The sequence below is a fragment of the Motacilla alba genome, chromosome 3 (genome assembly GCF_015832195.1).
Source record: "Motacilla alba alba isolate MOTALB_02 chromosome 3, Motacilla_alba_V1.0_pri, whole genome shotgun sequence".
Lineage (NCBI taxonomy): Eukaryota > Metazoa > Chordata > Aves > Passeriformes > Motacillidae > Motacilla > Motacilla alba.
The window spans coordinates 23,768,406-23,781,583 of NC_052018.1; the positions used below are offsets into that span (position 1 = coordinate 23,768,406).

The 13,178-nt window shown below is 41.7% G+C and overlaps 1 protein-coding gene across 2 annotated transcripts in view; it reads left to right on the forward strand.

Annotated features, from left to right (window-relative positions):
- Window positions 1-5,776: 5,776 nt before the first annotated feature.
- AGPAT5 (1-acylglycerol-3-phosphate O-acyltransferase 5) overlaps window positions 5,777-13,178 on the forward strand; it is a 54,870-nt gene continuing 47,468 nt past the window's right edge. The window contains exon 1 of one of the 2 annotated variants that reach the window (XM_038131475.1): window positions 5,777-6,255. In XM_038131475.1, the coding sequence (XP_037987403.1) occupies window positions 6,037-6,255 (219 nt within the window). In that variant the 5' untranslated portion in view covers window positions 5,777-6,036. The remainder of the gene's footprint in view (window positions 6,256-13,178) is intronic. The other variant, XM_038131474.1, reaches the window with a different exon arrangement.

Sequence of the window (13,178 nt, forward strand, 5' to 3'; positions counted from 1 at the left end):
GCCAAGGATCCAGGTCAGCAAGCTGTCAGGAAGCTGAGGAGGGTTCTCATTGAAACACTAGATTTTGATGAGTCAGCAAATACTCAATTAAAAACATGTCAGAATTTTTCCAACCAGCTCTACTGACAATCTAAACAAATAAAGGGTGTGGGGAGGAAATATTATCCTTATTTTACACCAAGGGGACTGAGGCACAGAGATATAATGTCAGGTCTGCAGTCCAGAGGCAAACTTAGATTTCATGTCATCCCTTGATCACGAGAGTCTCTTTACTCTAAACTTAATTTGCCATTACAATGACCTTGTGAGATAAGTATTACTTTAATTCTATAAATGGGAAACCAAAGTAACTTGTACAACAGCAGATGGGAAGCCTGTATCTTGAACCCAGTGTTCCCAAAGCTGCAGAAGTTCAGTAGCAAGCCTGACTGTTTCTTTTGTGGACAAAGCACACTGATAAGACACAGTCAGACTCAGACAACCTCACAGCAATGGTATAGATTCCTACAGCAAAATATTCCCATGCCACACTGAAGCCATACTGTTCTTGCAGAAATGTTGGTTTACTATGACTAAAGCCATTGTAGGTGGTTGTGGGTAGTATAGAACTAAAACATTAGATAGAAGGAGGTAACTAATTCTTCCCTAAACACTCATAAATACAGCTCAACTGGTATTCCTAGTTCTGCTAAACACAAACAGCTATATCTGTGTCTAGGCACACCACATTAATTCTCTTCCCAGGTCTTTAATGATCCCAGGTTTCTCAGGCTTCTCTATATAAATATTAACTCATCCTTCAGCTGGGTTTACACTGTGAACACAGTCCTAATTGCAGGGAAGAACTGTAGCATTACCTGGTATCAAAGTCTGTTTTTATTAATAGATTTTCATTTCAAATTTCAAAGAGCATCTCTTTGTTGTCTTGTCCCTGCTTATTTTAAAATTGAGGGTTGAAATTTCCTAAACTGCATTATTATAGGGAATATAGCTATAGGAAATCTGCTATTCTGCTATGCCACTCGTAATCCTTTTAATTTTTATTATTTTTGGCCTTAGAATGGAGATTTGTTTGATAAGGTCATGAGTAGCATTTGAGCTATGGACACAACTTCTCCTCCTACTGTGAAAATTGGCTCAAATTTGGCAAAGCCAAAAACCTCTGATAAATTTGTTTGTAACTGCTCAATACAGAACCCAAGCTTACCAGCTAAAATGCACAAATCCTGGCTACCTGAACAGGCTGTATGGAAGCTGTGCTTCCTGAGGGAGAGCATGTTTTGGTCCCTTCAGGCCATCCAAGGACCAGATGGGGGGCCACAGAACCTTATTTTGCCAGTCTCTCAGTGCTGTCCCTGCCTGCACCCAAGTGCCACAGAGGCAGAGGCCACCCAAGCTACACACAAAGGGACTGAGAGCTTGACCAAATGAGGGGGGAAAGGCCAAGCCAGAACTGCTGGTCTAGGGTGAAGCCGTGGCTGAGAATTGTTGAGGAAAGACTGGACTGTGACCAAGTAGGCAGGAAGTAAAAATTAGGATTGCTCTGGCAAAGAGAATTTGACATAAAGAAGAGTGGATAACAGGATTAGGAGCTCTCAGGGGAAATTAGAGCAAAACCAAGATTCACTAGGAAAAAAAAGAGATGGACATTGTGTGAGAAATGTGAATGGGATGCACAGAGTCATGGGAGTAGAATTAGTTAGGCTTGCCTGGGAAGGAGATTGGAAAAAATATGTGGAGACAGAGCTGAGAACCAAAGGATGTATTTTGGAAGGGAGACTGAGAGTTTGATGGGTGAAGACTGGAAACAAAGGAAAGAGAAAACTTGGGGGCAGATAAAAGATGATAGTGATGCATCTTGATGCAAAAAAGTGTGTGCCCCTTAAAACTCTGTTTCCTCCACAATCTGCAGAGTCTTGAAAATCACCATATCTCTGGTGTCAGCAGATGTGTTTTAGAACCATTAGGAAAAATGTGCTTCTCCTCATTTACTAGTTTGGTTTATTAAATGATGACATGTTATACTAGACATGTATCAGAGATTCTGCAAGTTATTTTTATGGATAAATCTTATGAGTGAACATAATATCCCTCATGAAGAAAACAGATTGCCTAAAGGGGATGTTATGGAGATCTTTCAAAATCATGAGTGGAATCATCTCTTTAAAAAGAGAGTGGTAAGGAGGTTTCTGTGTCTTTCAATACAAGCTCTAAAGTACATAAAATGAAATTACAATGAGGCAGGTTCAAAACAAAAGGAGATTCTACTGCTTGTCACACAGACTGCAGTGTGGCTAAAAGCCAATACAGGTAAAGGGGAAAATGGTAGACATATGTAGAATAAATCTGTTGGTGAATTAGACCCAGCTCCAGACCCTGAACCACAAAGGGGGATTTGGAGAAGGCTGGGAGAGCTTGGAAGAAGTTAGCCACATCGTTACTTTGTCTGTATCTGCCATTCTTACTGATTTGTGGAGGCAAAAATTTTAACCAAATCCATGAGGAATCTCCTGGGAGACAGAGAAGAGCTGAAACCTGCCCCAATTAGTGTACAGCTGAACTTATTTCCCTATCACTGCAAGGGCATGATGCAGAAGACTGTGTAAATCCCACCATAAACACAACCATGCCCAGGGCCACCCTGAAAACATCCTCAAGAACTAGATCGGAATACAAGCTGGTCCAATGCGATTCCTCATTTTCTGGTGGTAAGAGACATCCTTTCTGGGCAGGACCTGAAGGTAAGGAATGGAACGAGTGGAGCACAGACATGTCAGCACGTTGTTGAGGTGGACCAGTTCAGATGTTGTGCAGCCTTATGTTCTGTGTGAGGGGAGCCAGGGCATCCAATGGGGCAGAGGAACCAGAAGGAGCCCTGCAAGGACAGAGACAGAGATGGAAAAGAACTACAACATTTCTCACTTGAGGTTGGAGAGGATTGCAGGATTCAAGGAAGCCTTCATTTCCTTGAGCAAATGCAGACAGATGCAGAAGGTCATGGCCATTGTTAGAAAAAGGCATGCATCTAGAGGACCTGTAATCTAAGCAAGTCTACTTGTATAAACTAGTCTAATTGCAACCTAGGCTAATTATTTCTTTATGTTACATTAAACAATTACTACAAAAATGCACCTTCAACATGAGAGACGTTCATTACTCTTACCTTGCAGGTCACCTACCTCAGTGATGGGAGGTATGAGTTTGATACCCTCAACAAACTGAATCCATGTCTAATCCAGTCCCTTGAAGTCTGGTGGTATCTTCTCTAGCCACATTTTAAAAAGTGTGTTACCAAACTTTGTAACACATCATGGGTCTCAAGCAGACACATGTGCTTCTGAAATACGGAATGAGAACTTGTAAGACCATACTCAGGCCATTGTCCTCAGTGTTTCGGTTTACCTAACCCTACACAAATAGATATTGGGTCTGCTAACTGCAATCAACTTTCTGCACAGATTGATGATGGCCATAGATCCTATTATACACTGCTTAGCTACCCACATGACATGCACTTCACAGCAAGCCCAAACTCCCATCAAGGTCCTTGACTCTAGGAATTCGGGAATTATTTGGATCTAGATCTTTGGCCTTAATATCTGTGTCTCTTTTCTCAACGTTTAACAGCAGAACTGATAGCAATACATCATCTTCCAGGATATTGTTGAAAATAAGACCATCTGTACAGGTTTAAATCTTAAAGCTCAAAGGAGACTAGTTTGTATCTGATGTTATCTGGCTTTGTTTAGTCTGTTAACAATTGCAGTGAGTAGGTGATGGAATTGTGAAACATGGTTTTGTGAGTAGCAAAATGGGAAACTCCCTTAACGTTCAGAGCTGTCACTTTGTGACACAGTTTGTGGTTTCTTCTAGAGGTAGTTACTAGTATTTTTCACTGTCAGATTAACATCTGATTTTTTTTTCCCAGAGCTTGGTGACCTTGGCCACTTTAGGTGTGGCAACCACCAGCAGAATAACTTAACACTAGAATAATCAGGTTCATACCAAATAATTATGTTCACACAAAACAGACTGTGCACCTTACAGATGGCTCGCCAATGCTTTTCCCCCAAAATTTCAGGAGGAAAACATAGTTTATTCTTTTAAATGTCAAGGTTGTTATACAGAAGAAAAAAAAAGCAGGTTTGAAGTCTTGATATCTGAACTGGAGTACTAATTGCCCTAAATTGGGTGATTTTTCTTCTTCCACCTGAAAGTAAAATACCCAGAGAGCAATTTGGTTAAAGGAGGTGTAACTGGGGCCTGTGCTTTCATAAGACTAGAAACGACAAATTATATCAAATGTCAGAACAATCTTCTTATTTTGCCTCTAATGTCTATAATATGAAAGACCGGTATTGAAATTCCTGTGGCACAATTCAGAGGGATCTACAATAAAAAGCAACTATGAATCAAGAAAAACAAGAACTTGGTGGCAGCGTCCCAGATCTCATCATTGCGGTGTATTCATTTTATGAATGGAAAAGTTTGAGTTTCATTCAGTTGCAGATATTACAACCCCATATTACGACATCATATTGATATAATTACACTAGTAAATCAAGCCCTAAGCCCAAGTACATGGACTCTGTACCTTTTACGTTACTAAAATGGTATCTATATGTCAGATAACACATACTTCATAAAGAGAAAAAATACATTAAAAGAACCTGTAGAAAATATCCAGTTAAGAAAAGCAGAAACAAAGTGTGTGGACATGGGCATGTGTGTGTAGTATGGGATGGTAAAAGATTAGAAATGCCGAAAAAGCATAAACTGGAAGGAAAAAATAAAATTCAAACAGTAACAAAAAAGGAGAACTTGTAAAATACAGCAAGGAAAATACAGGCAGTCGTTTTAATATGGGGAAAAACATACAAAGGAATAAAAATGAGACATTTTAAAACTGGTAAAGACATGTCTTTTTATACCTAAGAGGGATGAACTGAACATTTTCAACACACTAAAAACCAGCTAGCAGGAGGTCAACAACAGCAAAGGACAAAGCTTGTCCCAGTTAAAACCTGGCAAAGGAAACAGATCTTAGCAGAATGTATTGCACACCCACTTCTTTCAGAACAGTGAGATCTCCACAAGCTTCAGAATTTAATTTTTAAAGAATAAGAAGAATTTATTTTTTTAAAGACAAGGAATAAACACTTCACTACAGCCTAGAGCTCACTAAGCAATGTCTTCTGGGAAGGTTATTAGACTGTTTTCTGCCAGACCTCTTGTATTTTCTTCAAAAGCAGATGGTGCCTCTGGTTTCTGCTGCCAACAGGGTATTGGGGGGCAGAGACTGAGGGTGAGAGAAGAGAGGCGAGGCAGGCAGCTGCCTGCTAGTGCGAGACCGCGTCCAAGCGGGGCACGTGAAACGCCTCCTAAACCCCGAGCATCGCTGTGCCTGGAGCTGGCGGAGGGACAGCTGCATTTTAGCGCTCCACTTTGGACTCACAGGCCGAAAGTGCGGGGGTGGGGAGGGGGCGGGGGACGGCTAGGATAAAGGACTAAATTTTCTTCTAACCTATGCTAAGATATAATTAATACGAACTAAGCTCATCAGTTATAAACGCACGTGCCTCCTTTTGCACGGAGCCGAGCAGCCCGGCCCCAATGCTGCCGCTTCTGGCTGGGGAGTGAGGGGGACGCGGCCGGGACAGGGCCGGGGACGCGGACAGAGCGGAGACTCAGACCGGGCTGCTCGCAGGACCGGTCCCGGTCCCGGGCCGGCGCCAGCGCGGCCCCGCCCGCCCGCCCGGAAGCGCCGGGGTCGGGGCCGCCTTCCTGCGGCGCGGCTCCGCCTCCGCCGGGCAAGATGGTGGCGGCAGCGGCGCTGGGGGAGCCGTGAGCCGGTGCCCTCTCACGCCGCGCTCTCTCCCCGTCCCTCCCGGCCGCGGTCGCCGCCGCCCCTGCTGCTTCGCGGGCGCCTGGCAGGTGTGCCCGGCGCGGCGGGCGATGCGGGCGGCGGGGCTGCGGGGCTGTGTGTGAGCGCGCCGCCCATGTGGGTGTCCCGGTGAGGCCGGGGGCAGCGGGAAGATGCTGCTGTCGCTGGTGCTGCACACCTACTCCATGCGCTACGTGCTGCCCGCCGCCGTCATGATGGGCACGGCGCCCACCTACATGCTGGCCTGGGGCGCCTGGCGCTTGCTCTCCGCCGTGCTGCCCGCCCGCTTCTACCGCGAGGTGGATGACCGGCTGTACACCATCTACCAGAGCATGGTTCTCTTCTTCTTCGAGAACTACACGGGCGTGCAGGTGAGCCGGCCGGGCCGGGCAGGGCAGGGGGGTTCCGGCGGCCGGGCCGGCTCGGGGCTCGTCGCCCCGGCCCCCTCGGGCCGCCCGCCGTGGGGCCCGCGGGCAGGTGCGGCCGTGGCCTGTGCCCGGGAGCGCAGAGGATCCGCCTCGTTCCGCAGCCGCCGCCGCTCCTCTGGTGATGCTTTTCACGGAGTGTTGGTGTTGTGTTCGTTTTGCAGGTCGGGGAAACGGAAGAGATGCGACACCGGTCGTGCTCTATCAGCGCTTGAATGGCAGCCGCCTTTGCGCACTTTGAACCCCTGTGGCCTGTGCTGCACATCTGTAGCATTAAATTGGCAGCAGATGAGAAAGCTTTCATCAGCTATAATTGTACATAATACACGTACAAGTTTTAAATAAATAGATTACTTTATCTCTCTGTTAGTACAGATTTTTAGTTTTCGTGCAGTCTCCCTCATGTCACTCGTTGGCCCCTAAATTTTGGATCAGTCATGGATTGTGATTATTCAGGATCTCGGTTTCGGGTTAATAAGTTGAAATTTGAGGCCTCTCTTCTATGATTAGAGGGGTATTTGCATTCAGGTGATAATACCTCACAAAGTGCTCAGCGTTTGAGAGGTTATGTATTTGTCTGTAATTTGGAAAGTAGGCAAGGAGACTTTTAATTCTGAAAGTAAAAAATAATACATGACAGGTGCTTCCTGTGTCTAAACATGACCTTCAAAAATTTTTTAAAATACAGAAGGCTGTTTGAGGATAGTGTCAGCTTTAGGTGCTTGAGAGCAAAGAATAGCAATACATGTTGACAGATGACAGAGTTCATACAAATAAGGTCTTCTCATATTCATGGCTAAGGCCTTTTTCCACTCTGTAATGGAGCATTTATTTCAGAATCAGGCTAGATCTCCCCTAGTTTCCACCCCTGAGTGCAGTTGTAGGCCTTGCTTTCGTACTGACTCTTGGGAAACCCACTAAGCCAGCTAAAAGTGCAAGAGTTGCACAGTTTGGCATCATAGTAAATAGAACCGATACAAAACTAAGCAAGATCTTCTTTTAGTGGTAGTTTTTGATTCAGCTTGTAATTTATGTCGCTTTGCCTTACCTCTTGTCCAAATAAGCTAACTTCTGTTGTGCTTGATATATTAAATTAAAAAAAAAAAAAGGAAGAAGGAGCAGTAGCTCACAGGTGCTTATCGTTTTAGCTGCCTTCTGTTTTATGTAGTGTCTCTAGTGCAGATGCTTTGACATGCAGTCACACACCTTGGTCATTAACTGCTGAAAGTAGTGGTATAGAAGTTTAACTTGACCTATTCTAAGAATGAGAGCCAAAAATCAGTGTATAAATTGTAATGGAAAAACTACTCAAGCTGCCTACAACTGGTGTGCAGACACTAGCAAACACTTGGAATTTTGAAAAAGAACTTTTATCCAAAAAATGCCTGTGATATTAAAGAAAGGAAAATGCTAGCCAAAAGAAACAGCAAGGCAGCCATCATCCGTTGACCTCTGTTTCATTGCATTGATAAACTTCATACAAACAGAAAAATGGTGATGATCAATTATAGGCCACCAACAGGAGATCAATTAGGAGAATATTGAAATAGAGATGTTTTGTCACAGCAAGCAAGAAATAATGATAAGAAATTGTGGAGGAGGAGGCATATGTCATAGGCTAAATAAAATAGTAACCATGACTGGAAGGTAAATAAAAGCTTGGAAAATACAATACAGGTGTAGAGAGGTAAGAGCTATAACCTTTAAAATCCATGTGTCATTTAACTGGAAGATAGTCCCCATTTGTTTAAGGGAGAGAAACAGGGTGTCCTTTTAGACCTACTCTAGTGAACGCTGCATGTGTTTTAACTTGAAACTCACAGTGGAAAGTTAACCATGTGCCTGAGTGTGTGAGATTGGGATGGTAACCTGAGACCTACTGTGGATGGGCTGTCTTAAGGCATGGAATTAGATGCAGAAGTGTAGCATCATTAAACTTAATTCCAATAAGCCAGCAAAAATAGTAGCTTCGTAAAGGCAGCTGTAGGGCTCTACCAGCATTAAGGCACCATAAGAGCCATGGGAGGGAGGAATTCTGCATCTCTTTCAAGTCTATTAATTTATTCAATTGATTCAAGTGTGTTGGGATGTTTATTTTTGTAACTGAATAAATAGGAGACAACCTCATCCATCAGAATACTGGAACTTGTAGTCTCACTCAAGTCGATAGGATTCTACAGATGCTTAAGTGACTTTTTGTTAACACTGTTGCTGTCTTACTGTATTTAAAATGTCTTTAGTGTTATGTACTGTTTAGCATTCTTTGGTTTTACACTTAAGGTGTTTGTGGTTTTTCAATACAAGAACACACTGAACCAGTTGTGGATATTTGAAGTGTCTGATCTTAAAATAATTTTCCAAAATTCCCAGTAGTGTGAGTGAGTATTAATAGGGTAGAGTTGGATACAATCATAAACGTGGATGACTATACTTTTTATTCAAATACTAGTCTATTGTGATATTTGTTTTCTATTTATTTATCTGTCAAGAGGTGATGTTTCTCTCTATCATTTGCTGTTAATCCATTAAGTATCTAAATCTGTCTCCCCCTCACAGCTGTATGCACAAGTGTATTTTTACTTCTTTTCTTTGTTCTTCTTGACTTGGATGTTCTTAGCCAGTTCTTTAAAAACAAAAACTGTAGTTCATGCTAGGAAGGCTTTTTATCTTTATAGCAAACTCCTCTGTTTTGAAATGTAACTAAGATGATAACCTGATCTGCATGATAGAAAATCTTGAAATACTAGTCTTTCTCTTTCTTTAAAGTATTTGACTTGAGATATAAAATAATTCCAGAGCTATAATTGCTGTGAGCTCTGTATATTTTAAGTTGTAGAGAGTGGCTCATGAAGTAACTGTAAAAGTATTTTACTTGGTAAGTAAAAACGTATTTAGTTGTAAATACTTTCTCTTTTTAAAATTTTGGTTAGACTCTTTTTTCCACTGAAACAATTTTGTTTTACAAAGCCTAAGAGAACTCAAGCTTACTTGGCGTCAGTTTAGGTTTTCCAATAATATTAGAATTCATTAACAAATTGCCAAAAATAGTCCTTTTTGCTGACTGTCATGCAAGAGTTGGCAATAGAAGACTGAAGAACCAGTACTGAAAGTACTGAAAACAACAATATCCCAGTGCTGTGAGGTAAACTTGACAAAGCCAGTGTGACTATACAGTGAAATTCTGTAACGCTGTGTAAATTTGTCCGTGCAATTACAGTTTAGCAGGCATCCATGAATTCTATTAAGCAGCTATAAATATATGAAATTAATTAATCTGTGGCATTGTGACAGTGCTCCTCAATAATCTCTCGGATTATATACTCAGAGTAATGAAATGTGCAGAAGTGGTATTGGAAAGTGGCGAGAGAGAGAGAGAGAACGTCCCTGCTGTGGCCCTGTGTTTCTTCACACCCATCCTGCCATAAGATGCAGGTGCCCCACAGAACTGTTTTCTAGGAGGAATATTGTATAAAGTGAAAAGAATTCTATGCAAAGAGAGTCTCAGAGAGCAAAGGATGTTGATTTTATCAGTGATGAGCTAGAGCAGTCCCTGGTACAGACAGGTACAAGTCATACATTTCGAACCATCTGCGGGTGCTAATAGTTGGTTTGGCCCCAGGTTTCTGAATCATCAAGTAGCTGATGAACTGTGGTTGTGTTGCTACTTTTCTCTTTACTGTGTCAGGGAAGTATGGTCTCTTCCATTTCAAGCAGGCTATAAACAGTTGAATCTTGCCATAGAATGTGAAAACCAGAATGGCTGCAAATATGCATGTGATTAGAAATGTTGAAGGGCTGAAAGGACTGGTAATTCAATATGATGAATGCTCTCATCTCTCTCTGACCCTGAGCGTCTTATCCCAGTTGCTGTCAGGGTGATGAAATTAATGCCTATTGTGTTTGTGCACATGTTTCAGATCAGATGAGGACTAAATGTTCTTCAACTTTTTTTGTTGTAATTGTGTTTGATATTTTGTACTGAATGCTAGTGAAGAAATAATAAAGAAATCATCACTCAGACTGCTTCCTGAAGGATCATTTTCATCTGAAAGGTTTTGACAATTGAATGAAATCCATAATTGAATTAATGCTCAAGGATTTTGTTCAGTACTTGTGTCAGCTGTGTTCCCTACCCCCACTTCCCGATGAATAGAATTTTTTGGAAGCAGTATTTTTATTAAAGACATTATGAAATTCTGGTTTTCCTTGTCTTTACAGGACACTGGAAAGGCTGTAAGAATCAGATAATACCTCAGTGTTGTTTAGTAGAGCTAAACAATTATTTTATAAAATACAAAAGATGCTTGTTTAACAGTGTGGTGTGCTTCCTGGATTGATATTCAAGCTTGGACTTGCTGTGTCTCAGTAGCGTTGGAAACTACTTAGGTTTAGAGCAAACTAAAACTTTGTGGAGCAAATGTGCTGCGGAACTCTTGACAATACTTTCCAGTGGAGCCTGGGATTTTTTCATACCTTGGCTTCCTAGGAAATGTGTGAGGAGAGCTTAGTGTCTGAGATTGAGATGATGTTTAGTCTTGGAGCTGTTGAGCAATTTGCAATGCAAGTGAATGTCTGTGCCCATCTCTGTTCCCAGGACAGCAACCTTCCCAGACACAATTATCTTTACTTGCTTCTTGCTTTTCCTTTGGAAGCTGTTCAGCTATCCAACAGGTAATACTTGAGGGCCCAAGGTGGAAGTGGGAAGGCAAGAGGTAGTGCAGGTTTGACAGCCAAGTTGCAGCATACAAGGAGGTGCTTTGGTTGCTCTTGGTGGGGTGGTTTGTCATGTCTTAGGAACCTGGTTCTTTCCTTTCTATGCTGGGGGAGGCATCAGCTGGGGGAGGGTGAAGGTTTGGTTTCTGACTGCTTCCTGTCAGTAGATGTGAGTGACAGGGTTTGGCTTTTCTTTAGATGAGGACCCATTTCCCAGGCAAATGACATAACCAGAAAGTCCAAAAGAAACAGAATTTTTCACCCTTCTTCAGTTGTGTTTGGAAGGGAAGTGCTGGCAGTTGCATTTTGGCATGAGCCTGGGTATATGAACCTGCTCTTGAGTTTCCTCAGCTCTCCTCCCTGTGTGGCAGCTCAGGAGTGGGAGGATTCTGGAATGGTGTGGTAGCTGAGCAGGAAGGTGCAGAGCTGCCATCAAGGCAAACCTCTAAGCTCACATTGGAGCTGAGCAGCCTCCAAGGGCTTGAGCTTTCCTCATTCATGTGGCTCGTGGCAGTAATCCCAGTTAGTACCTGCTTACATTGCTGCTTTGTGAAACAGTGTTAGCTGTTGTGAGGCATGTTGAGAGGTTAAAATAATCATACTTGTAACTTAATTGCGATGGTAGAAATAATGAGGTAAAGGTCTTGGGGAAGTGATAGAAATGTGAGGACTGGTGCAATGCAAAGACTGAAAAGAAACTAGGAGAAGGTAGGGAAGTGTATCATGTTTGTGTGGTAAACTTTTGAAAGAAGCCCAGTGAAATTTTTCTGCTGTGATGAAATTTTTCTGGCTCCATTAAGAGGGTTTACCCTGCTTCATTTCATTAGAGATTTCAGTGTACAGCTGTCTCCAGGCATATATGTTTTTTGTAGTACACAGCTAAGTTCTCTGTGTTATTAGAACAGAAATTAAGTGATACCTGCTAAGCCTGAGGGATGCAGCTTTCAAATTGAGATGCATGCCTAATTTTAGAGTCTTACATTCAACTGTGGTATGAGGTAGCAAAAATAGATTAGGCGTATTAACTTTGTGCTCTTTCTGTTTTAGATATTGCAAACCAAATATTTGCATATATTTTCATTTTTATTCTGTGCCTTTGACTGTAGATCTGAAGGTGAAAGTGGTGTCCTTCAGGACTCTTGTTCAGCAATATACCATCTAGAGTTCCAGTCTATTGCAGATCTGGCTTTGGGGCAATCTGGAAAGAATTTAGTATGGAGAGGTTCTGCATTCAGTGCTGGTCCTAATCATCCTCCACTTACTGGCTGACATATGAAAAATAAAATAAATAAAAACTGAGGTCGAGTTAGCATTTTTAGAAATCAAGTATCAGCTACCTGAACCAAAACTGCTGTTTGGGTTCATAAACTAGTAGCTTTGTGTGGAGGTTTGCCTAGCATATGTTTCATAAATGGCAAGTCACACCTGAATCTGAATTTTATATTAGCCTTATCTGTCTCAGTCCAGAATTTAAAAAATGTGTGTTTACATTTTTAAATTAGCTGCCTGTACTTACGAAAATATTAGAAAGTATCTGTCAGGAAAAGCTAAGGAGTCAAAGGACACTGCTCTTACAAACTCTGATTCCACGTATTTGACCAGTAAGTATTGCAATCTTATGGTTTGGTTTTAAAATTTTCTATTTAAATATACTTTATTTTTAATATCTTAAGATTTTTGGTATGTAGATTTTTCATTACAATTTGTCCTGACTTAGCATAATTTGTTACATTTGAAAATAAAACTTCTATTTACCACTTCTTTTTTAGCCAGCATTAGTTTTATACACTATACTCTTTCTGTGGTTTACTGTGTTCAGGTAGATGCTGGGCTGTAGAGTTTTACAGTGCTCTTCCATGCCCTTTTCTTCTGCTTACATAATATGTCCAGATACTTTATGTAAGGATGATTGTTAATTTAGATGTTTTTTCTCCTGGTACTCTACCATCAGACACTGTTCTTGCTAACAGAAGATTCTGTTCATAGTTAAACATTTCTGTGCACTTATTTCAAACTTTTTGCCATAGGTTTCCAGATGGAGTATTCTTTTTTTCTCAGTTTTGGTTGTGTTAGATAAAGTAGGCTCAGATGTCAGGAATTTTGACATTACAGTTATGAGGAAGCATATCTTCTCAGGGGAAAAATACTCTTTAATC